This window comes from Alosa pseudoharengus, unplaced genomic scaffold (genome assembly GCF_046254945.1).
Source record: "Alosa pseudoharengus isolate Yale_2024_CS ecotype anadromous, Long Island Sound unplaced genomic scaffold, YU_APseudo_1.1 YU_APseudo_1.1_scf_15, whole genome shotgun sequence".
NCBI classification, from domain to species: Eukaryota; Metazoa; Chordata; class Actinopteri; order Clupeiformes; family Clupeidae; genus Alosa; species Alosa pseudoharengus.
The window spans coordinates 9,119,730-9,146,620 of NW_027468620.1; the positions used below are offsets into that span (position 1 = coordinate 9,119,730).

The 26,891-nt window shown below is 42.1% G+C and overlaps 2 protein-coding genes across 6 annotated transcripts in view; one reads left to right on the plus strand and one right to left on the minus strand.

Moving 5' to 3' along the window:
- tmem63ba (transmembrane protein 63Ba) overlaps positions 1-23,606 on the minus strand; it is a 53,611-nt gene extending 30,005 nt beyond the window's left edge. The window contains exons 1-5 of one of the 4 annotated variants that reach the window (XM_076285463.1): positions 23,554-23,606; positions 3,900-4,118; positions 3,229-3,308; positions 1,667-1,705; positions 286-376 (exon numbers count right to left, since the gene is read on the minus strand). In XM_076285463.1, coding sequence (XP_076141578.1) covers positions 286-376; positions 1,667-1,705; positions 3,229-3,308; positions 3,900-4,103 — 414 coding nt within the window. In that variant the 5' untranslated portion in view covers positions 4,104-4,118; positions 23,554-23,606. The other 3 variants (XM_076285464.1, XM_076285465.1, XM_076285466.1) reach the window with 3 other exon arrangements.
- A 388-nt stretch (positions 23,607-23,994) lies between these two features.
- Positions 23,995-25,562, plus strand: mrpl14 (mitochondrial ribosomal protein L14). 2 transcript variants are annotated; one of them, XM_076286532.1, is made up of 3 exons: positions 23,995-24,066; positions 24,346-24,421; positions 25,015-25,562. In XM_076286532.1, exons 2-3 carry the CDS (start codon positions 24,351-24,353, stop codon positions 25,379-25,381), a joined length of 438 nt encoding a protein of 145 aa, XP_076142647.1. In that variant the 5' UTR covers positions 23,995-24,066; positions 24,346-24,350; the 3' UTR covers positions 25,382-25,562. The 2 variants fall into 2 exon arrangements, with proteins under 2 accessions (XP_076142647.1, XP_076142648.1); XM_076286533.1 differs by having other exon boundaries at positions 24,032-24,084.
- Positions 25,563-26,891: the final 1,329 nt, after the last annotated feature.

Sequence of the window (26,891 nt, forward strand, 5' to 3'; positions counted from 1 at the left end):
ACACACAGCAGATTAATTAATTTGAGATCAAAAACATGCCAAATGAATAGCCAAGAACTACAAAAGATCATGTCCTTCCCAAACCATAAACACAATATTAGTCTGTGAACACTGAGAGAAAGCGTTATCATTGTGTGTGTGTGTGTGTGTGTGTGTATGTGCATCTGTGTGAGACAGGGAGGGGTGTTGAACTATCTGCAGACATCTTGACAAATATCATCAATACTCATTACACGAGCACGCACGCACGCACACTCCTTTCTGGTTGCCCCTGGAAGTGCTTACATTGTCTCTCTGGTCGTAGTCGACGGAGCTGGAGATGGAGGTAAGGCGCTCGTAGCGGTCAGGCGTCTGCGACTGCATGGCGGACGCCACACTGCACAGGAGGAGAAGGAAAAGAGCCACAGCGTCAGAGCCCTCGACTCTCCTGCTGGCCAACTGGGCCCACTTCAGCCACCACCACACACTTAAGCTGAGCCTCCCCTTACCTGGGGAGCTCAACAACACCCATGATCTAAATCAGTGTCTGACCACGCTCTGAAATGACCCTAGGAGGCTACCGTACGGTAGGACATTTCATTAGTACAATGAGAGAGCCACCGGTAGTGTGGGTCAGGCCGACGATGTGGTGACTCGCTTGTTGCACTAACCTGCGGGAGCCTCTGTGGAGTCATTTCATGCAGTGGCAGTTAAGCATCCTGACACACACACAAAACACATACTCATACACGCTCATCATTGGGTGACAAGTGCATATGTGTGTGTGTGTGCATTTGTGTGTATGTTTGCACACAAGTTAGGCGATAGTGGAAGACGTCTGTGTGAGAAGAAAAGCACCCTGTTACCCATGTGGAAGGTAAGGTCATGCAAACTACCACACACACACACTAGAAAACACAAACGCACACACACATACCCGACACAAAAGGTTTAGTGAAGATTAAACACAAACTGAAAGACTAGAGACCCACCACCAGTCGGAAGAACGGTGTTTGTAATCCTGCTCCACATTGGGTGACCCCTTGCTCTGTTTTAGTCAACAGGAAATACTGACTACAATACCCATAATCCCATGAGAATAGGGACCAACAGTGGAAACATATTCATATCTTGGGGCTGACTTGTTTGGAATGTCTAACATCAGGAAATACAACTTCCTCAGAGAGTTCAGGGTGGGTTCTATTACAGACATCGACTGAAAAAGGGAGGAGGGTTACATGTGTTTTTAAGCAACCAAAGGGGGGGATGGTTCCTACTCAACCACGGGGCGAAGGCTACCTTTACCTTTCCCTGTGCGCGTCCTGCCTCTGTGGGGCAAAGGGCACACTCAGACAGGCCGAGAAGCGCATGCTTTGTGAGAGAAGTGAACACACACACACACACACACACACACACTGATTACAAAAAAATGTGCACACAGATTGAGACAAGGCCCAGATTGTACTGGGTAGAGAGTGATCAGTAGTGCGGCTACAGACACGACAGGGCCCTTCCACCGAGAGAGAGACATAAAGAGGGTGAAGAGGGGCTGAACGGATCTCATACCGTCTAGAAACGAGAGGAAGAGTGTTAATTTGGAAAGGTAGAGCAGTGGGAGAAAAAAAAGAAAGAGAGAAGGAGACTGAGAGTGGCGACGTGGAAAAAAACAACAAAAACAAAAACATACTATTCCCGTTCGTCCAGGCGCCGGTACCGTTGATCCTGTCTTCAGAACCAGAAAAAGAAGAGGGAGAGAGAAATTTGAGTTTGGCTTAAGGGCTTTTCAACCCCTGGTGTCTGCAAAGAAATAGATTTCTGTCAGCTCTTTCAGAAGACCCCTCCCTGCCTGTTACGACCCCAAACTGCGAGGGGTACTGCTCACAACATCTTGACAAAGGGTTTTAGGCATGTGGGACTGCATGTCCGCAGAGTGACACAGCATACAGACAGCCCCCTCGGAAAGACAGAAAGACCCTTCATCTTCACTGAACTGTGACAGTTCTGAGGTCTGAGCACAGTGCCCAAATGCTTCAGCTGGTCAAGTCTAACTCGAGATCTGGACAGGACATCAATCGCTTACTGGGTACAGTACACAAGGAGTAAAATATGGGTTATATAACATTGTACAGAACTGAAGAATCAATCTTTGTTCTTTGTGGGGGGGGGGGGGGGGGGGGACATGCACCATACCATTTCTTCATACAAGCTGAATCATGACGCTATGGTCACGACTGCAACAAGAAGTTGTGGTCTGTCTGAGTGTGTGTGTGTGTGTGTGTGTGTGTGTGTGTGTTGTGTTGTGACTAAGACGGATCCATACTAGATCGTAATCTAATGAGTCATGACGTGGGAAACGCAAAAGCATGAACATCCAGCTGCCAGTATCTGCCACCATGGCGCTTACAGTCACATGACAAGAAGCCTCTTCCTAAAACTAAAACAAGAGTCACATCTGAACTAAAGATGAGCCATTGGACCTCTGTGTCTGATTCATAAAGTGGATGAAAGTGCCTTCAGGAGTTTAATGGGCTTTTTCTCTGCGCCTCAGCTGGGTCAGTCTGCCGGCAGGCCTCTGTGGTGGGGCTCCCAGCTGAACAAATGTGGGGTGGGGTGATCGAGAGAGACCGCGGCTCTCGCCCTGAGCAAACAAACTCCGGAGCACTCCGGTTTGCGGCGGCCACGCTCTCCTGCTGCGCGCTCGAAAGGCTACACCTTGTTTGGGGTTCTGGGGGTTGGAAATATCAGTGTGGGGCGCATCAGTGTGGGGCGCATCACCCCCACCCCCCCCCCCCCCCACCCCACATCACCCTACTCTGTCTGCAGTAGAAGAAAGAGTTTGTGGTGTAACAGACTCTGTGGTATTGTAGCCGATGAGGACGTTAACACATACAGACACCCATCAGGACCTCGGAGAAGTGTAAGGTTTATCAGCCTTAATGAACATACAAGAAGGATGAGATGTGACATTCCATAGAGATGAGGCAATTCCTGAGCATCAGTTTCTGATGTGTGACTTGCCTCACAGCCTTTATTTGAAAGGGGAGGGAGGGGGCATACAATGTACAAATAAGCAAGTCATAGTGTAAATCCTGTAAAAGAAGCAAATGTCAAACCCTACAGTACACATATCAACTGCATGATTCATATGCAAGGTAGACTGTACCTGGGAGGGGGGGGGGGGTGGGGGAGGAGTTATGTGTCATTGGGCATGCTGTCTGAATGGCACAGACATGCTGCATCCTGGCTTACCTGTCTGCATCTGTGACCAGGGCCAGCCGACCATAGTCCCATGCCAGCTTCCGCAAGATGGAGAATAAAAAGAGTAGAACCTATGGAGAGAGCAAAAAACATACATCCATATAAACATAACTATGTACACATACCACTACAACCACCACTACCACTACTGCTACTACTACTGCTACTACTACTACCACCATAAGAGTATTTTCAGCTTAACTAGTGCTTCAAGTCCAGTAATGCATGAACATCCAATGCAATAGCATCCACCACACTGGACCATACATTTTCAAACCGCAAGTGGCAATTAATGCTCATCATTTAGTTGTCAGCTTTTGTTTTCCCATCCATCAGTTGATCCATTTAAATTGATGTAGAGAGAGAGAGGGAGAGAACGGTAGAGAAGAGAGAGGGAAGGAGAGAGAGAGAGAGAGATAAGAGAACGGTAGAGAAGAGAGAGGGAAGGAGAGAGAGAGAGAGAGAGAGAGAGAGAGAGGGAGGGAGAGAGTGAGCGAGATTAAGCAAAAGAGAGAGGGAGCGAGATAGAGAGGGAAAGAGTGGTAGATAAGAGAGGGAGAGAGGGAGCGAGAGAGAGAAAAAGAGAGGGAACGAGATAGAGAGGGAGAGAGAAAGAGAGAGAGTATGAGTATGAGCATGTGAGTGTTTTGAGTGGTACGCACCAGGAAGCACATGAAGTCAAGGGCGAGGACCGTGGGCACGCCTCCGAAGGGGAGACCCTGCAGCACAGTGCTGCGGATGCGGGCGGAGAAGCACCAGGTCTTGTTGTCAGCAGAGCTGGGGTCCACCTCCTCCGGCCTGGGCAGGGCCTCGGCCAGGCCACCAGCCCAGAACCCCATCAGCACAGCCAGCACAGGCAGCAGCATTATCACTGCCGCATCCTGCACAGGGGGGCGCAGGGGACACACAGGGGGGGACGGGAGGGATCGCACAGGGCACAGAGGATGGGGGGGGGGGGGGGGAGGGATAACACAGGTTTAGCACACTTAGCATAGCACACTATTAGCATATTTTAGCATAAAGTTTAACACACCATTTGACATTTAGCACACTTAGCATTTAGCACATTTAAATGTAGCCTGAGCTTAGCACACTTTAACACAGTTTTAACAGTTTGGCATAGCAACACAGCCCGAGTTTTAGCGTTTGCAGCCATCTTGAATTTAGTCACGATAAGTTGAGCGACGAGTAAGAATGAACAGGTATGATAAGGGATCAGATTCCAAAAATAATTCTGTGGAAATGCATGGATTCCAGTTTCTTCCAGTAGCAGCAACTGGAATCCATGCTTATCCACTGAATTATTTTTGTGCCCTCGGAAGTCTACCAATGAAGTGTGGAGATACATTGAGCCTCGTAAATGGTGTAAAACAGTGATTTATTTGCATGGCTAGCCCGATGCCGAAGCATCTGTGCTGTGGATGCAGGATATAAACTGATCCTGCTTCAGTTGGCGGGTACGATACACTGAACTTGCAAGCGGGATATTCTTCCTACAGGCAGTAGGGGCGGGCGAGAGAGTCCTCATTCGCCCTGTAATGAGTCATTTAACCAAACCGACTTACGAAGATGAGTAATTAACACGGAAACGTTGCCTGGTGTCCCTTTAAGACCATGTTACAAAGATTATGTCATTTTGAAGCTTTGATAACATGAACTTTTGATAGTTGATAGTAATGATATATAGCCTAGTATGATATTCTTGTCCATTGCTTGCAAATACAAACAGACCAATAAAGCACCTGAAACTAATCAAGATGCTTAGGCTGACATAGGCTAGAATGTCCTCAAAACATAAATGTTGTTGAAGAGAGATTTATGATATTCTTGTCCATTGCATGCAAATGTAAAGAGACCTATAAAACACCTAAAACGAATCAAGATGTCTAGACTGACATAGAATGTCCTCAGAACATAATTAAAGTTGTTGGAGAGAGATTTTCTTTTTTTGTACCTTCTTTTCTCCTTTACTGGATTGGGCTACCTTTCTGTAACAACAACTACCACCAATGGCAATAAAGTATGTCTAGCTATGTACTTGAATTTAACCCTTAAAAGGTGTGGGTTTCTAACATAGATTTTTTGCAGAACGAAATACTATGTTGAATTGATATTCTTTAAAACGTTAATTTTTCAACATTCCCGTACACCTTAGAGAATAAGTAGGTAAAACTGAACACTTCAGTGAGCATGTGTGTTTGATGTAAATTACAAATAAAAGGGAAAAGGCATCAGAAGGTCAGAAAGAGACAAAAAGTAGAAAGCAACCCGGAAGCACTCTCAAAAAGTGTGTGAGATGGCATCTGAGACAGGCAGTAGTAGTCCACAGAGTCTCTCTCTCTCTCACACACACACACACACACACACACAGTCTATTGGAGACTCACTCTGATGCTCTTGTTCCCTTCACAATGGGCTTGTTGATGGGACACAAAATAGCTAGCATCCCACGGACATTGCAGTGCTAATCGAGTTAGGGGCTAACCGTGTAAAACTCAGCCACATGGCCGTCTAAATTACAGGCGGACGGCCTCCACCGTGGAGAGGGGGCAGTCACAGGCTCTGCGGGTCTCCGAGACGCTGTTCCGCTGCAGCCTTGCTCCCGAGCGGCCAAAATACATCTGAAAGGCAGCGTCTGTGCTGGGTCATGTGACTGCCAATAACTCATTTAGTCTCCAGGAGGCCTCTCTGAACAGGCAATTCAACTCAGCATCACACTGCAACACAACTCAGCATCACACTGCAGACAGCAGGCTAGGCTAAATACTATAAAGGGCTGTTGTCAGTTTAATTATTTATTTTTTCATTCAACTTCTATTATCCTTTTCATTTTTGCTCTCCTTTATGCTGAGCGATACCGGTATAGGCAAGCCTTTATTTTTTCCATTAATGCCCAGGTCAGGCAAGACAAGGGGCTGTATTTTGCACCCTGGTGCATGGCGTAAAACTCATTTTCCACCCGCGCAAAGTTTAATTCCTTATTTAGCATGTTTATTTTTTTAAACAATGCGGCCGGGGTGTGGCAATTAACAACTTAGGGAGTGGCTTAGCGCATTGTCTAAAAATCGCTATTGTACACCTGGTCAGAAGTCTGTATACTTCTGTTAATATATGTTATTTTAGAGCGTATTGTCATATTGGCGGGTGCACAACGCACCATCCTTCTATCATCCATGAACGCACACCAGCGCACGTCCATGCAAAACATTACAAATTGCACAATTACAATGGACACCAAAATTAGAATAAAATATTACAAAATACTGTACATATCATGATGAGTAGTTATTCACCATCATTTGCAAATTAGTAATGACGGTTAAAAGTGATAAGGGGAGAGGCGAGAGACATGTATGGAGCACAGCTGAAGACGCACTGTCACGAGAAATAAGCAACTCCTCTGCAGGATAAATGTTTTTTTATCCAGTCATTTGAGCAATATTAGGGTAAGTGTTGCTTTTTTCAGCCTATGTTTTCGATGGTAACCCATTGTCAGTCAATAGTGAAAGTAACTGCATATAACTGTCTTGTCGTTGACTGACACCATGGTGAAGTTAGTTTCACTTTGCCAATGAGTTCAAATAATAGAGCAGTGGTTCTCAAATGGGGGTACGTTAAGGCACTCCAGGGGGTACGTGAGATTTTAAAATATACATATACAGCGGGGAAAATAAGTATTGAACACGTCAACATTTTTTTCAGTAAGTATACTTCCAATGAGGCTATTTGCATGAAATTTTCACCGGACATTAGTATTAACTCAGATAATCCACCCATATAAAAAAATCCAAACATTAAAGTCCATAGGTAGAGTTATGTGTAATAAAGTAGAATGACACAGGAAAAAAAGTATTGAACACGTCTGCTGAAATTTCTGAAATACTTTGTAGAAAAGCCTTTATTTGTAATGACAGCTTCAAGGCATTTCCTGTATGATGAAACTAATCAGTCACAGTATTCTGGTGTGAGTTTGGCCCATTCTTTTAAACAGATAGTCCTTTAATATTGAAAATTCCAGGGGTCCCTCTTGTGAATCCTGATCTTTAGTTAACTTCCAAAACTGTTCAATTGGATTGAAGTCAGGGCCTTGATTTCCTTTCTCTGAAACCAATTGAGAGTTTCCTTTGCTGAATGGTTTGGATCATTGTCCTGCTGGAAGGTCTAGCCATGTCTCATCCTCATCATCCTGGTGGATGTAAAGATTCTCCCGGAACAAAATGACTCCATTCATCATTCCTTCAATTGTATGAAGTCTGCTAGTATCATGAGATGAAAAACAGCCCACACCATGATGCCACCACCTCCAAACCTCACTGTTGGTAGGGTATTTTTAGGGTGATGCACAGTGCAATTTATCCTCCAAATATGGTGTGTAGTATGACATCCGAAAAGTTACATTTTGCTCTTGCCTGACCAGGATACAATCTCTCAGTATTTTATAGGATTGTACAAATGTTGTGTAGCAAACTTTCAACGAGCTTTGACATGTTTTTTCTTCAGCAATAGAGTCATGCGGGATGAGCGTGCATAGAGGCCATGGCGGTTGTGTGCATTACCTATGATTTTCTCTGTAACAATTGTACCTGCTGCCTCTAAGTCTTTCTGGAGCTTTCTCCGAGTGGTCCTTGGCTCTTGGGCTACTCTTCTGACTTCCTGGTCAGAAATCTTGCAAGGAGATCCTGTGCATGGCCAGTTGATGATGCAGTGATGTACCTTCCACTTGCAGATAATGGCTAAAATACTGCTCGCTGAATGATTCTGAAGTTTTGAAGTACATCTGTAACCAGTCCCATTGATCTGTTTTGCAACAATAAGGTTGCAAAAGTCTTGGGAGAGCTCTTTGCTTTTACCCTTTATCGTGAAATGTTTCTTGTGTGACACCTTGGTAGCAAAAAACCTTTTTATAGCCTACCAGTATGTACTAACCCAGCTAATATAAATTTGCACAGATAGGAGGGATAATTTCTCGAACTACTTATAGATTCCAGTTTGTTCCTTGCCATTCCTTGCCTTTGTGTACTGCTTTTTCTTAGTGTGTTCAATACTTTTTCCCTGTGCCATTCCACTTTCTACTCATAACTCTACTTTTAGACATTAATGTTTGGATTTTTATATATGTGTGGATTACCTAAGTTAATACTAATGTCCGGTGAAAATTTCATGCGAATAGCCTCACTGGAAGTATACTTGAAAAAAAAATGTTGACGTGTTTAATACTTATTTTCCCCGCTGTATTTAAAAAGTAGAATCCATGCAAAAATACTTTAAAAACAATTATTTAATAAATATTTCAGGAAAATATAAGTTAATAAAATTAATTTTATATTTCAGTAGGCTATTCAATTTCATTATCCTAAAAACCCAGAGTCCCCCCTATACCAGGATGGTTCGACCCAACCTGTCACATACCACCCGCCATCACCTGTCAATCACTGTCAAAACTCAAACGATGGAGTCGTGGTTGAAGCGTAGAGGTAATTCGCGCTGGTTAGGGGGTACTTGGCTGTAAAAATATTTCACAGGGGGTACATCACTGAAAAAAGGTTGAGAAACACTGTAATAGAGGAGCGCAAATGCGTGAAGGCTATGCTAGGTTTTAGTAAAGCATGGTTTAGTGGAATGACTATTCCATACAGTCTTGCAAGCAGCCTCCTTCAAATGTGCTGTTGAATGTCAAAATACCGATGCATTTATTTGACATTGCGCTTTGCGCCGTTAAAAGGGAATGACAGATGTCAATCTTATTGGTTTAAATTATGTTACGCCCCAAACACACCCATGACTGATTAAAAAACCTAAGAACACCTTGTTGCGCCATGCGCTTGACGTTTGATAACGAAAACCCTCCCATGTGTGGATTGGACATCCTACTAAATTTGAATAAGCTTTTGACGAGTGACGATGCGCTTTTGACTGTCATGATAGGGCCCAAATAATCAAGCACTGGCAAGCACACAAAGTACACAGCATAGTAAAAACATACAAAGCAATTGGCAACATAGATCAATGTACTGCAGAGTCTGGAAAATAAAGGGTAGCCTAACCGCCTAGAGCAGGGGTGGGCAAACTGCGGCCCGCGGGCCGGATACGGCCCGCCAAGCACTTTCATCCGGCCCGCCGAGCATTTCATTTGGTTATCAGGCTGCTCGCTATTTTTTTCCTGCGATAGAGACGACGTTGGTTAGCTTTACTGCAAACTGCTTTTCACTCTCCTTAGCAGTGTTTCCTCTATGTTGACTTGGTAGTGGCAGCCCCCCACGGTTTCATTTTCTTCCCCCACGGTATCAGAAATGGGGCAGACGTCGCAGTTGCCTTTCAAAATTCATTGTGCAGACCTGTTGTAGATTCTCCAAATATACAGCTCAATCACAACTGAAAATAATGCCTCATTGTGTGTGAATAGAGGTGAATACATATAAGTGGCAGCGAAGTGTCAGTTGTCAGTTCCGTGGGCCGGGGGGGGGTGGGGGTTCGGACAGGCCTACCCCCACTGCTTAAAAAAATCCTAGAGGAAACACTGCTTAGAGAACATTATGTCAATGTCAAAACATCATGTTAAATAGAGATAACATCATGTTAAACTAAGTTAACTCTTAGTTATCTCCTTTGCAGCAGATCTACAACATTATATGCGATCCATTTAATTGGAAACGCGTCTGCACTGACAAGGGGGAGAGAGAGCCGCAGGTCCCAGCTGGCTTGTCATTGTTGATAATTGATATCTCCTTCTTATAAGAAACTTTGAAGGCAACAGTAGTTCCCACTACTGACCATTTAAAAACTGTGAGAGGGCCCAGTACAGCACTAGCCATAGCGGAGCAGGCAGAAGATCAAATAAACGTGAATTAAAGCGACTGTCTTAAAGCGACAGTGTACAATTTATACATTTGTTAAACAGCATAAAATTAGCAGCATTTTTAAGCAGTTCATATTTTAAAACAACTACTTTTCATACTAAATTATAGGCTATAATAAATGTATATTATTTTTATGTATGTGTCGGGGGTGGGGGGGTTGTTGTGCGGCCCGCCGGCCAGTTTTCAAAACCCAATGCGGCCCTTGAGCCAAAAAGTTTGCCCACCCCTGGCCTAGAGAGAGAAAAAGTGGCTCTTCCCAGTGCCTGCTAATGGGTTTGGTGGAGGGCTATACATTAGCTTTCATGCTAGGAGATTAGCCTAGATGATTGGGTATTTATGAAGTGCTCCATTACTAAAGCCTGTTGTGACAGTTGTAAGCTCATCTAAACAGTCTGAGGTACCGCTGAGGTCATATTCATGTCATCACACAACAGGAAGGATAACAAAGGGCAGACGGATGAGACAGGAAAGTGATTGTTGATCATGTACGACTAACTGCTATTGTCTCCTGTTTTGAAAATATGAGAAGAATTTATTTGAATATGACAAGAATTGAACTACTTAAAATATGCTGCACAATATTCAGAATTCAAGATACAAAAATTCAGTTTACAATAGCATGTTAATTCTAATATTCTGACATTCTGCCAGCTAAAGATACTACAAGGTGAACACTACTTAATTGTCCAGTGAAATGGGTGACATCTTGCCTCTGATCCAACTTTTAATCCAACCTCAAGAGCCCGTAAAAGCAGGTCTCTTTGTTGTCATCACTAGTGTGCCCCATAAGTCATGCTTGCCTCTATTTGGAATAGACCTCGATCCGCCTTTCAACCTAGCCGCCACACAGTCAACAACAGAGCTGCCAGCTCAGTACAGCTTCACCTCACTCAGTGTCACCACGTTGCATAACCTCTGTTGTGACTCAACTGCCACAACATGTGTACCTAACAAGACTGTGCAGATGGAAGTGCATGACAATTAGAGTCATGTTGACTATGAGAATACCACGGATATAAACGAGTGTGTACTAATGTGTAATGTTACCGCAGGTGAGAGAGAGAGAGATGCGGTTCTGTCTGAGCATGCAGCACTGCTTTCTACTGTCATGTAGAATTCTGATCAACTGAGCCAAACTCAGAATGATTTTGACAAAGCGAAACAACACTGTAGCTTTAATGCACACCTGAGCATTGGTTCAGGAAACAAGCTAACTTAACATGTTGCTGTTCAGCTTTTATACCCCTTCAAGTCATCATTGACCTGAGACCATCTGCCCAGGTCACCTCTGATTCTTAGTAATAGCTCTGTTCGTTTTCACTTAAACCATTCTTCTGTTTCCATATACTAATGATACTAACCATTCTTCTGTTCCATACACTAAGGATACTACATAATTCAGTTTCACAAAATAATAATGTTACACAAAATAAAGATACTACATAAAAGATACATAAAAGATACTACACTACATGCACGCACACAGGCACACACAGGGCACAGTGAGAGCATGTCTTGGATGCGTGTCACCTGGTCTCTCCAGGAACCAGACTGGAAAAACTGGTTAGGGAGAGCATAGCCTAAGCCCTGCGGAGGAACACCAGGGAGGAGCAACCCAGTCAGACAGACTATGTCAGGGCAGATACACAGGCAGAGAGGAAAGAGGGAGAGAGAGAGAGAGAGAGGGTGGGAGGGGGAGAGAGAGAGAGAGAGAGAGAGAGAGAGAGAGAGAGAGATAGGGAGGGGAGAGAGAGAGGTGAAGGGTGAAAGTATGATAGGGAGTGAGGGAGTGAGGGACAGAGAGAGAGGAAGAGGGGAAAAATAAAATAAAAATGGTGAAGGGTGAGAACAGAGGGAGGGAAAGAGAGAGAGGGAGAGAGAAAGAAGGAATACAAGAGAAACAGTGAGAGAAAAACTGACAACGAGAGAAAGAAAGAATGGCTAAGGGAGAGAAAATGAGATATGACAAAAGAGAGAGGTATAGGACCATGGGAGGAAAAAGGAAAAAGGAAAAAGCACTGGGCAGCCTGGGCCACTATAAAGAACTTTATCAATGTGAAGACAAACAGTGCTCTTATTCGGACAATGGGTGTTGGAGTGTGGGTGTGCGCACTCAGCCCTCAGTCACAAACTCGACACAGATCTGCTTGGCAGCGTGCTCAGACATACCAAGAACACGGAAACTACTACAACCACTATTCCCTCTCAAAACAGCCTGACGAAGGCCTCCATCACAATCCACAAACATTATGGGAGACAAAAAAATTAGGATACATCTTCGGAATGATTATACCAACAGTCTGGGCTTAAGGCAAGGACAATTTCTGTGCCTGAAGTTTTCATAAACTTTCAAAGCCACTATATACAATTGTCCATTTTCAACTACTAAATGTCCCAGTGCACGCCTTAATTTGGGCAGTGCCTAGGAACGTTAACCCGTTATGATCACCTGAAAGACAGGATTTGAATGGAAACATTAATAAACTAGGCAATCCAGCAGCAGCCATGGACTGCTGCCACAATCTTCAGAGTCTGTTTAGAGCGGCGTAGAGTCAGTGTAGTTAGTGGGCTTGTGCAGAGCGGCCTCGAAGCGACAGGCCTCCTTTCTCCCCTCCTTGCCCTGACATCACTCACAAGGGACACAGAACAATAAACAAACGGAGTTCAGGCAGTTCAGGCGGCCCTGCTTCGGCCCACTGCGGTGGAGATGCCACCCATTCCGTACTGGCACTGACACTGGCGTGCCAAGGATGGGGCATTGGACGAGTCAGCTAGTGAAGGATGCATGTTTTTTAGACTGTCCAGCAACTTTTCAACAAACTCCTTTACCAGTTTCAGTCTTTTCATGCATGTGAATCTGTTCTTGTGAAAGATGGTGGACCTTCCCGATTACTCAAAATAAGGAGGACTATGGGTGTAAAGATACATCAAATCCATGGTTTGGTTTATATCTTGATTCTTTTTTGCCACGGTTTAGTTTCTACCTTGGTTTTCTTTTTTTGGGGGTGGTGGAAATGAACTGAGAGCTCAAAGGACTATCTGTATTTGAATCTCTGGGGCTGGAGAGGGGTGTGTGTATTGCCATTCTGTCTTCTCGAACCACAACACAAGATCGTGGATGGTTGTTTCACAATTTTGGTTGTGGTATGCATATTGTTACAGCCCTAAGTTACGTTCGGACTAGGTGTATTTCAAAAAAGTCTTTGGCTTCATTTAAAATGCGATGGCGGGTGTCTTTTTCTGCAGCTCAGAGCTGTTTTTAAAGTTGAGAAATTTTCAACTTCTAGCGGTAAAACGCCCTACGTCAACCTGTTTTTTGACAGCTGACCAATCACAAGCTGATAACCGAAAAAAAAACCCCGCTTTTTGGAAGAAAGACAATGGCAGATTTTTAAAAACAAAATCTGAAAAACCGGTATGCACAACTTCTCTTGTCAAAAAAAGAAGTCAAGTCTGAACATACCCCAAGGCAGAACTAGGAATATGCGTAGGCACAGGAGCCTTCACTGACAGTAGGCACATATGGAGCTCTTTTAAGCATTCTAAAACATTATAAAAGATTAAGATAAGATTAAGATATAAAAGACTGAATTACCCATTTAGATTAATTGTAGTGTATAAGTGAACCATGTGTTGGAAAGTATTATTACAGGTCATTAAGAGGAGGGCAAAACCTAATGTCCAGGAGTTATAAAATCACTGGATTTAGGCTAATCACATTCACAGGCTTTGCCTAAATGCACTCCAGAGAGTCACTGCATTGCTGTCATGGTTTCACAATAGTGTACACTCAGACACCAACAGAACACATGAAAAGAACCCGGTGCCACCTCACCTTCCAGTGCTGTTGCCATGGCCTGCTCTCGCCGCATACAAACACAAACAGAGCTAGACATCACATGTTGCTGCTTTACTTTAACTTTGCTTTAGGCCTGAAGGTCTGCAACCTAAACGTTAGTGATGGTGACGGATCAGCACAGCAAGGAATTCAAGGTACACATACACACAGACACACACAGACACACACCTCTATTTGGGCATGGCAATATCATGCGTGTTTGAAGTATTTGCTTAATTCTGTGTACAGCTTATCTGCTTGCTTCTTCCTCCGCCCTTCTGCATTTCTATCCCTCAGCCCAGCCAGTCTCCAGTAACCTGACTCTCGCCAGATGAATTTCGTTCCGCTTAGCTCCGCCTAGCTTCACATCCATCTGGGACCTCTTCCATTGAGAGTGATTTCTGCAACTGATTTTATGGTACAGCCAATCAGGACGCAGGGCGGGAGTTTCATAGATGTGACATAGCGTAGAAGCGACTGTGAGACTGTTATCAGCGTCACGGGTTGGCTTCGATGTGAGTGGTTGAAGTAGCACGTCAATAGATGACGGACAAGTGGCTTATTCAATCATATGCAAGCATTTTTTGATTAGGCCCAGCCTTCTGAAGCAACACTTCAATGGATCGGTTCCAGATGGATGAGTGGAGCTAGGCGGAACGAAATTCATCTGGCGAGAGTCAGGTTAAGTCTCCAGCAGACGAGTACCCGATCCTAAGCTGGGTTTAGCTTATGGTTTCTTCCTGGTAAAAAGGGGGCTTTCCCTCGCCACTGTTGCACTGTGCTTGCTCTAATAAGACAAGGTCTAGGACTATGCAATGTGCTTTGAGACAATATTTGTCTATTGTGAGTGGTGCTATATAAATTCCTAAAGCTCAACTGAATAATCTGCCCTGGTAGTGAAACTGACCTGGGAACAGGTGGCTAGGTTAGCGGGCAGCTGCTTGCTCCCAACAGACAAGACAAGACAAGACAGCAGAGATTGGGAACAGCTGACTCACAATTGTAGATTGAGCAGAAAATGGCCAGAACTGAGGAAAAAGCTCCAAGGCTGACCAAACTGTTGAGTGTGCTCAAACACAATGTATATACACACTCTTCACAAAAGTTTTCAAAATGGATCTTTGAAATCTATTAAAAATTAAGGTCATCATTAACATAAATCTGTGAAATTATTGTTGTGAGAAAACCTAAAATATCAACGTAAATGTTGTGAGACAACCTAAAATATCAACGTTAACCTCGATGTGTGACTTCCAATTATGAGAGCCAAAAAAAAAAAAACACAGGCTGAAACACGCTGTCACAGTGAGATGTGAAACGAATGCCCCCTGAAGAGCTTCCCTTTAGGATAAAACTCACATCCCGTCTTCTGTGGGATCCAACAGGTTCAGTTACCCAGCTATGTACTTCTGGGTATTACGCAACAGTGTTTCAATTTGTGGCGGTAGCTGATCTTATTAAGATCGTCTTGGTAGTGTATAGGTCTAATCAGAGACTTTCTAATGTAGAGACACAGCACTCAAAAAATACTCCATAGAAATGCATGGGGCTAGTTTGTCATGCCAATATGGCCGTTGTCTACACATATCCCACCCCTTCCTCGGCAAAACGTCGACATGTGAATACATTGAGCCAATCATGTGGTGTGATGTGAATACATTGAGCCAATCATATGGTGTGTTGTGAAGACATCGTGCCAATCATATGGTGTGTTGTGATCTCGCCGCTGGAGCAAGATTGGAATCGTGAAGCCTTGCGCACGCGCAGTTCGACCCAAAGACTGTGCCCGCTGAGTGCCCATAAAACGTTGGTATATGGCCGCCGAGTGGAGGGACTTGCCTAAAAGGACTTTGGTCTAATTGAGTGCCTGTAATTTTTTAAGAAGTTTGAGGGAACCCTTGCAATTGTAACACAGTTGAAAGGCTGCTGATGTGTGGATGCAATTCATAACGTTTTCTACATAGTTAAAATAAAGGTTCGTACTTCTAATTGGGACAAGCACTTTTGAATTTTGGAAAACACTTTTCCATTTACATCGGATTTTGTAAACATTCAGTGTCAGAGTCAATAAAATGAGCCCTTCAACGAAATTGACAAGCAGCTGTAAGTAGGCTAAGCATTCTAAATTCGACATCCAAACAGTATTCTAACGTTAGCTTTGAGATACTGCTTGATTTCATAACTTAACTTAGTTTAGTCTCTTCAATGTAGCCTACTATGTTGTGATAAGACCTTAGCAGAGTTCACTTCAATGCAGCAGTTTTGAACACATTTGCGCAGCATAGTCACGATGCTAAGCGGATTTAATAGCAATTTAGCCAGACGTCTTCTATGCAATGCTTATATGTGGTAACAACAATCCTTCAACAATCGTGAATATTTTGTTAAATGCACATGCAGAGGAGTGGCAGCGGGATACATGAGAGAGCGGGGCGGGGCAAGGAAAGGCTGCGTGCATAAAAAGCGCAGCTCAATGGCAATGCAAGGATTTGACCTTATATTTAAATTAAATTAAACATAGAATATTTATCTGTGGCGGCCGATTTTTATTTTGTGGCGCCCCGCCACAGATTAGTCAATGTATGGGAAACACTGCGCAAGATCAATTGTTTATGAGGTTGACTGCTCTGTGCGATCATGATTGCTTTCAAGCTATCCATGCAGCCACTCTGAGAAACCATTGGCATACTATTAATAATAATAATAATAATAATAATAATAATAATAATAATAATAACACTAAGGGGTACACATATCTAGATAATTTTATAAACTCATATTTTTTTATGTCTTGGTAGGCTTTTGTACATTTTAATCACTAAGCTTACTTGACATAACGTGTGGATAACTGATAATTCATCTCCATGTCATATTGTAGGCCTATCATACTGTGTTGTGATCCTGCTGTTTTCCCAACCCTGTTGTCACTTCCAACAAACTGATAAACTAACGCACTGGTCTTATGTCTCCTTCCATTCATGGGGGGGGGGGGGGAGGAACGCAGACGAGTAGACGAGTAGTACTCTAGTCCTCTAGTAGTACTCTAGTCTACATCATCTTTTCCCAACCTTGGGGTCGGGACCTGTCACCTGAAATTCAAATGGGGTTGGCTGAGATATTGGGTTCTTACAATTGACCAGTACATTACATAAAAATATATACATTAAATAAAATAATAATAAAAACATTATATCCAAGTTAAGTAAGTAATTGGATTCTTCATTACAATCTAGCTATGTAAGCTAAAAATAAACTTAGACATCCCGCATGAGATCATGGGTAACAATGCTTGATCAACGTTTCAAACAAAGTAGCAAAACAACCAGGCAAGTTAGTCAAACAAACAATTTAACTTGCTAGGACATTTGGGTATACAGCTCTCAACTGGATGTGACAGCAGAGATGAGATGCACTCTCTCACAAGAATGATTGGGGTCGCCAACGTTTTGTGACATCAAAATAGGGTCACCTGTCAAAAAAGGTTGGGAACCCCTGCTCTACATAAACAGTGCTTGTAATCGTTTTGCATTCCAGTGTGTACAAAGATATTTTTTAATCGAATGCTGTGTAAATGCGATTAAAAAAAGAAACGCATTAAAAAAAGGAAGTTTTAAAAAGAATCTAGATGTAAACAAGCTCTAATACACTAAGTAGTACTTTGAAAAGTGCTATATAAATAAAGATGATTATTATTAGCAGTATTATTATTATTATTATTATTATTATATGACTACTACTATTATTATTATTATTATTAATAATAATGATACATTATTGAACATTATTGCTATAAGTTAGCCTGACGAGCCAGACCCACATTAAAATGTAGGGTCTGGGCACTCACCGTTCGTAGTGCTCAGTCCGAGGGGCGGGATAATCGGTTGTCTTTCAAATTCCCCCTGCACGCAATAGGACAGCGCTATGAGTCCCATGCGTTTCCCACCAGCGGAGCTAGTTGGCTAGTTCAAACTTTTGCCAACTTATTAAAAGCTTAACTCGTGTCTCACTGTTCGCCAACAGCAACATCCATCTTATTTGTTTTCAAGTAGCAGGGAATTCAAGCCAAACCGTTGCAACTCTGGCATCAATCATTATGTTAAGCCCACCTAATGACTCTATACACGATTTGATTGGCCTGATAGAAGTTTAATTTTTCGAGCTCACAAGCCAACGGAGAGTTGCTAGACTAGCCCTAGGGTGCGTCTAGATTTCTAGGCTAATTATAAGTTCAAAACTGCCAAGAAACCAACAAAGGCAAAGCACAAGGCAAAGCAAAGAGTACAGCTCACTAGGGCTGGGATAAACGATTATTTTTTAAACGATTAATCTAGCGATTATTTTTTCGATGCATCGATTAATCTAACGATTCATTTTTTCAGTCCGATTCGATTTTGATTCGATTCGATTATCAATTATTTCCTAATAGCAACTTATACATGAATTCTTTAACATTGCAATATATGTTTATTGCTCTTAAGATTCCAAAATAAAAGACTATACAAGAGAAAAGTAATGCATTCTTAGTCAGAGGTAGCATTCAATAAAGTTCAGTAGTGTGTATAGGTCTAATTGAGTGCCTGTCACTTTAAGAGTTCGTGAGGGAATCCTTGCAATTAACATTAACACAGTTGTGTGGATGCAATTCATAACATAGTTAGTTCAAATAACGGTTCGTACTTCTCCTTGGGACAAGCACTTTTGAGTCTTGGAAAACACTTTTTAATTTACATCGGGATTTTGCAAACATTCAGTCAATAAAATCAATAAAGTCAATAAAATGAGCCCTGCATGAGTAACGAAATACAAGCAGCTGTAAGTAAGCATGCTAAACTTGACATCCAAACAGTATTCTAACGTTAGCTTTGAGATACTGCTTGATTGCATAACTTAACTTAGTTTAGTCTCCTCAATGTACTATGTTGTGATAAGACATTAGCAGAGTTTACTTTAACTTTAATGCAGCAGTTTTGAACAAATTTGCGCAGCATGGTCACGGTGCTAAGCGGATTTAATAGCAATTTAGCCCGCTGTGTTCTATGCAGTGCTTCTATGTGGCAACAACAATCCTTCTAGCCTGGCGGGGCCATCCTATATCATTGAGATGTATAGTCTGGCATCGAATCATTCACCTCGCTTAATCCAAGGGGCGGGCAGAGAATTGTCTTTCAAACTGCCTAGGCATGCAATAGGCCAGCGCTACGACCATATCCGTATCCGGTAGGCAAAACGGCAAACACATCCTTAGAAAGGAATGACTTAAGTGCATTGTGTTGCTCAACTTTCAAAGAAAAGCACAAGTCCAACTCCTCCAAAGTTGACGCCAACGCCGATTCAAACAACCGCTCTTCGTTCGCCATAGCCACCTTCCTTGTTGTTCACCGTCACAGGACTGTCGTTATCCTGTTAAGCCCGCCTTAAGACTCTGTAACGAAATAGAGCGCTGTGATTGGATAACATCCACGGTGTCAAGCCAAAATAAATTCCTATGGTTCGATACTAGACGTACAGGCTGAGCAAATTAATTTGCCGCCGCTAGGGTGCGTCTAGATTTCTAGGCTACAATCCTTCAACAATCGTGAATATTTTGTTAAATGCACATGCAGAGGAGGGGCAGCGGGCTCGTTACGAGAGAGAGCGGGCGGGGCGAGGAAAGGCCGCGTGAGTAAAAAAAAGTGCAGCTCAATGAAATTATTTAATCTTATCTTATCTATTTAAATAGTAAGCCTACAACATAGAACATCAATGTGTGGTGGGTGGTTTCGATTTCGTGGCGCCCAGCCACAGATTAGTAAATGTATGGGAAACACTGAAGGTGTAAAATTAAAAATATTTAGCAGCACACGTTATGCTTGACGAATCGACGCGCATATTTTGCGTCGACGTTATCGATTACGTCGACGCGTTGTCCCAGCCCTACAGCTCACTTTATTTGAACAAACGGCTCGTCCTCAACGCTGCTGGGTTCAGAGGCCTGTGACTCTAACCACTTTTGCACATGTGGCTACCTCCCCTGCATTATGGTCAAAATATGATTATGTAAACATCAAATGTAATTACGAAGTCACCTGATCTGGCTATCAGCACGGGCTACACACAGAGAGCGATTCTGATAATGCTTGTTTTTTATCTACGCAGATTGCTCTGACACATTTGCCGTGTCAGGTGAGTGGCCGCGCAGTTACCTTTTCTCTGTGAACTGTATAGAACAGAGAGTTCTGACGGTTGAAGGCAACAATACATCAGGTTGTCCAGAGAAACTTACACAAGAACCTTCCATACAGCTCCACGTGTTTTGACCGGTGCAATCTGACAACACTCAAAATCCAATATCAACGTCTAGAATATACAGTCATCTATCAGCTCTAGAGAAGATAAAGGAAGGGGCATTGCTCTGATAATCTTCAGCAAGGAAAACACTTCAGGGACAAGGGGTCCCGTCAACCATTAACCACATTACACATCATTACATCTGCTTCATGGACCTGAGACATCTGTGATTTAAGAGGGTTGTCCTTAGCATCAGTCGACCAGCTAGAACACTGAAGAGAAATTCAGCCACCAGGGCACAGAGTCCCTAAGGCCAAAGCCATCCAGCTTCAAAAATAAAAATCAAATAAATATGTAAAGCGAAACAAAACCGGGATAGACAGAGGAGGAGCGCAAAACTGAATATAATCTATAGGGCTAAGAGAAAAACAAATGAAGTCGATCAATCGATGAAGATCAATCAGTCCAAGCAAAGTGCTGCGGGAAAACCTGAAATAGTAGCCGAGCCAACACTCCATGTGATGGAAAGAGAAGCACCAGTGAGCCCTTATGAGTTACCTAGCAACTGAGGCAGCACAAGCCTTTGTGTACAGGGCGCAGACACACACACACACACACACACGTTGAGAAGAGATTAAGATGATTGGTAAAAGTGAGTCATGATGTGATGAGTTGCTGAATGTTGCTACCGGACATCAATCTGAAACCTGAGACCTCTCAGGTCGCCATCTCATACGGAGACCCAATTCCCACGCATCACACATCCAAATGTGCTTAGTCACCGTGGCCAGGACAGCACGTTGCCACTTCGTAAACATACTGTGGGAGTTGATCAGGTGCACCCACTGACTAAGAAACAGTTAGTTAAACCACACTGGAGCCCAAATTACGACAACATCCATTCCTAGAAAAAGCAACACTTTTATTGCCCATGTTGACAGTGTTGACTCGCTGACATATAGCCGAGCATAAATAGAGGACTTGCTACTTGTGATAAGTAGAGAGGACAGTGAGGGTCACTCGAAGCTAGAGGTGGGAATTTGGTGGATTAAAGCTTGTTACTGGCTCTTGTGTGTGAACTCATGAGTGGAGATGGATATGAACGCTGTGTAATATACACTGATGACCCTGGCCGTCTGCCTGTCTGTCATTGTCCACAGTATGTCTGTGGATAAAAAGCACGGTGTGAATATTTTAAGATGTTCAAGAATGGGCACTCTAAATTAAGCATGAGAGAAATCCACACCCTCAAGAGCAAGGAAAAATGCTTCAATCCATGATCTGAAAATCAGCTCAACGATATTCTGAAATAATGACAAAGAATAGTGATTAGATGTTACTTTTAACTTGGGCCTATATGCAGATGGCTACACAATTTTAACATGACTTCCAACTACTGCCAGGTACCCATGCCAGCCACAAGTCTGAACAGGGATCTTTGTCAGGTTTCCGGTTTCTAGGTAAAATACCATCATGCTGCAAACAGTGTTTCAAATGCTAAACGTTTCTTTCGCAAATCAATCGCAATCAATCGCAGTCATTTAGTGGAGAGTTCTTCAGGATTACAATCAGGATGCTCTCGACCGAGACAAAAGGATTGACACTAATCTCCAGATTATTATGATACAACACTCTGCCTAACATTACATCATCTTGTAAAGCAACGTTAGTAATAATAATGTTGTACATAACAGAACACACTAGAGAAATGAACAAAACAGGGGTTAAACACAAATGTGTGAATATAGCGGCCTAACGACTCACTTCAATGACCAACTGCACGGGTGAGCCTTGCAGTCATTGGCTAACTCAAAACAGCAGGACCATTCCATCTCCAAAATCATCCATTCATGAATTCAAAATTACCGGAAAAAGAAACAGAGATTTTTCGACATCGAACAGAGATTTTTACACTTCTGGTCGAAGCCGCAGGAAGTTTTCTGGTCCCCCTTTCAGCACTTGTCAGTAGCTAACGTCATGCCGCCAAGAAGACTAATTGCCAACTACTTGGCCCCAACCATGCAGGATGCTAAAAGACATACGCCTATGGTCACCCCCAGAGATGGAAATGTAGAACTGAGAGGCTAACGGTTCAAAATCGCATAACAAACACACCAAAGGTCAATCAACACTACATCCAATCAAGTACATTTTGTTTTATATTAGTCTAAAATGTACATCGCCATACGAACGTTATTACTATATAAAACTCGATTTGCGAGGAGATGCATTTCAGGCCAACACATCTAACGTTAGCAGGATATCTGTGGCCAGATAATTGAGACATTAAATTAGCGTTAGTGTAGCATTAGCTAAATAGAAGTACACAATGTACAAACCGCCATGTACACAATAATACCCAATTTTACAAATGCAAGTTGGATAGGGCATTGCTGTTTGCCACCTGCGATTAGCCAACGTTACAGCTAATCTTTACCAAATGAAAACTGCTTGGGCAATGTTAGAAGTGACGTTAGCTACCACCACAGAATCAATGTAAATGAGCTTGAACAGATCAAGTGCAACAGTGTCATTACAGAAAACTAAGGTTAATGCTACCAATACATATGCCCCATAACCAACCTAACTGTTTGCCTATCCTTGTAATGTGACAAACCGGTGTACTATGGTTGTAACATTTGTTAGCTGCACATAGCTAACGTTACATACAGAACTTCACAAGTATAATTCCCCCCCACACACAATACTTAACACCAACGGTACCAACCAGTTTGGGTATTGGCATCCATAATAAGGGCATTACAGAAAATATCTAGCATTATCGTGTTTGACAATTACTGTAAGGTAAGGCCAGAGCAGCAACTGCTGTGCCATGACAGGTGGCTAAATTAGAAGCTAGCCAGTTTGCTGGTGGTTGGTTCACGTTCTGATTCCCGAGACAATCCAGCGAGCTAGTCAGCTCCTAACGTTAGCGGCAGCAATAGCCAATATTTTTCATTAAATATACAACCAAAGGCCAGTATATATCTAATATACTTTCAAATTGACAATAACACCATTGACGAATATTCGATTCAATCACTTGTTTTTGGATGTCCCATCAGAAAAAACAATAACGTCAGCTATCACTAGCTAAAGCAGCTAACTAGACTAGTATCTATCTTGCCAGCTTTTCAATCGAACCAAGGCAGCCGAAAACCAACCGCACAGGCTGGCTTCGCACAATTGCAACGCTGTAACTTTGAAGGTACATACATTACCTGGCGGAGAACTGCAATGATTTTTCAATCCTCTCCACAGTGTATATACAGTAATGATATTTGTCTAAAGTGTTTCCAAAGCTAAACAGAATAAACCCGCTCAACATTAGTCCATGAGAGACTTGTCCATTACCTCTCTGTTTATCGCCCGCTGTCAATCCAACAACACCGCCTGCGTTGTGCAGCAGCAGGATTTTGACCATACAGATGAACTAACGTCAGCTCTCATACAGTGAATGTTCCGGAAGTTATCTGCCCCCCTGTGGCCGATGAATCCAGGGATTTGTTTTCAGGAATTCAGATAAAAAAATATCTGAAGAATGTACTTTAAGCATTTGGCTGTCACAAGGCTTTCATCATCAGAGCACAAGTATTAATTGAAATGCAGGGTAGAGAAACTTAATTAATTCCCTTTATTAACTCAGTTGTTTTAATTTCTATCGTAACTCCTCTTTTTACTTTTAATATTCTTTAGAACATGGCATTCCAACTGCTTTAATATGTGCATCTGTTCACTTGCATACATCTTAATCTGAGAGCATTCTGTGATTTAATGTCTAATACCTCTGCTAATACGGAATTTAAGCATTGTCGCATACTTATGACGTCAACTTGACATTGGCAAAGCATGAAGTGCTGAGACGAGGTAACGTGAAATGATACAGTAGGTTTTATTATTGTGTTTGAATTAGATTCAAAGATTAAAACCAACAAACAGATTTTCAACTATTTGTCTATTATAATTGTTTCAACTTCTATAAAGGATGCATATGACGTGTTTACCTTTCGGTGTATCAAACTAGACCAAAGAACCTAACCGAGGGTTTGCTAGGGTCGTCTAGCTAGCTAACAAATTATTTTACCTCTTAAAATACCGGGTGTTACACTGCTCTTCCATATTATTTCCTTTCCCACTATTTCACAGGAGCGATGGCATTATTAAGATCGATTGGAGTGGTACTCTGCCACTTGGCATCAGGGGCTCAGCACAGAGCTTTTAGGTAAGTGGACACTTACTGCTACAAGGTCTTCATTCTTTTTTGTTGTTATAGGATGATCACACTGTCCTTCAGTCTTTAGACTTATGTTACTGTTGTTGAATATATGTGACGTGATATTTGTGACACTGCAGTGTTTCCCACAGAATTAAATTCTATTTGTGGTGGTAGGTTTGCAGAATTAACTTGGACGTAACAGTTTTTAACAAATTAGCACAGCGTGGTTATGATGCTAACCAGATTTAGGCACAATTTAGTAGGAAAATCATTGTGTGGTGGTCAATGTTGATATTGTGGTGGGCCGCCACAAATAAGTCAATGTATGGGAAACACTGTACTGTGTTGTAAGTTATGTAGCTATTATTTTATTTGGGAAGAGAGCTTTCAATCAGAGAATGAATGCATGTGGTAAAATAAGGTACAGTCTAGTAATGTTGGAATTTGGATACATTCATGTCAATTGAGTTATAGGCATTTAAAACTCGTGGTAATTTATTCAAACATTGTGGATTGACAAGATAGTTGTGTTGCCTGTTGCATCATTCTTTGTTGATTTGAGTCCAATGACTAGTTTGTGTGTGTGTGTGTGTGTGTAGTGTGTCAGCCGCTGTCTCAGCTATTCAGAAAATGAGCCGGGTCCGAGTCGTTGATAACAGTGCTCTTGGAACTACTCCATACCATCGCCCACCTAGAGTCATCCATGTGTATACCAAGAATGGAGTCGGCAAAGTTGGTGACAGAATCTTGCTGGCCATCAAAGGACAGAAGAAGAAGGCCCTCATTGTGGGGCATAAGATGCCAGGACTAAGAATGACTCCACGATTTGACTCCAACAATGTAGTTTTGATTGAGGACAATGGAAACCCTACAGGAACAAGAATCAAAGTCCCCATCCCTACACATTTACGAGAGAAGGAAGGAGAGTATTCTAAGTTATTGGCTATTGCACAGAGGTTTGTGTAGTGAGCTGGACTGTGTTGATGTAGTTTGCATATCTGGGTATTATTTGTGTTTATCTTATTAAATAAATCTCTATGATGACACAGCACAGATGAATGTTCAAATGCTGTACATTGGGGTATCTGATACTTGATGTTTTAATAAATGAATTACTTTTTACTTTCATGAGAATGAAAACACACAATGTAGTCTCAAGGGTGTACTTGGGCAAACTATTTCATGTGAAACATTTTGTCTTCAGATTTTCAACCAAACATTGCAATTCCAAACAAAATTCACCATGCTATCATGTGAATTTGTGATCATGTTCTTGCGAACCACACCTTAGCAGAGGGCCATTTCAGAAAAACAGTAACAAGAAATTCAAGAGAAGAGAAGACAAAAAGCAAGGCTTGATCTAGGATTATCTATGGAAGCCTGTTTTTGCCACTTGGAGAGAGCCACTAACTAAGTAAAATGTTTTAGATTAAAGTTGAAATTTTATGGTTCTGGTATTTGGCAGATGCTTTTGTCCAAAGCGAATTGCAGTATATGAACACTACATTAGTTAACAGTAAGCTTAAAAATAAGGTTGAATAGCCTACATTAAGCATAATACTAATAAAAATATCAAGTAACAGCAATGAAAATAATGAGTTTTCATATTAACAATAACTGTAAACACCAACCATAACTCTAAGAGAATTAATTACTTAAGTGACATTTTGAGATATTAGATAAAAATTTTAGGATAAAAGTGCAGTTATGAGATGCAAAGTATCTCAAAAATGTTTGACTAAAAAAAAAAAAAACCACATGCTGATTTAGTATCTCAAAATTCTCTTAGTTTGTTACACTTTTTTCCCAGGAGGCAGAAACGTACAGAGCCCCCAAAGGGAATTTATTCTTATTGAAGTCGGAATTTACGTTCTCTCGCAATGTTTTTGTGTTCCCTTTTAACAGGTTTTGTTCCCTGTCAAAGTTTGCAACAGAATGCAAAACTAATTGTGAGGGACCGCAAATCTATTGCAAAGGAACGCAAAACTATTCGGAGGGAACCCAAATATCCCACCTCATATAACAAAAAATGTCCCACCGTGACCCTTTGGGTGTCCATAAAACAGGCCTCTCTATGAAGAAGTTTTTCAAGAAAAAGAAAAAACATGGAGTCTGATGGGTCTGACAGCTGGCTAAACCAATAAAACACTAGAACATTGACATTAGAACGAACAAAGGACAGGATAGCTGCACAGAATAAATCCCCAATGGTAATGTATTTGTATTTGCTTTTCTGAAACCAATTCAAAGCTAAATTAAGACAGGACACTCACAGAATCCCATTTTAATCTGCTATATAGGTTTTGTGAAACAGCCATAAAGATGTAATTTGGTGTAAACATAGCACAGTGCACCACCTCAGCAGTTGAAAGGTTGAATACTTCTATAACATATATTAATTGGTTAAGTTAGGATTTTTTTTTAAATGGAAAAGGCATCTTGTGATATTGTTATTTCTCAAAAAAAGTGCAAAACC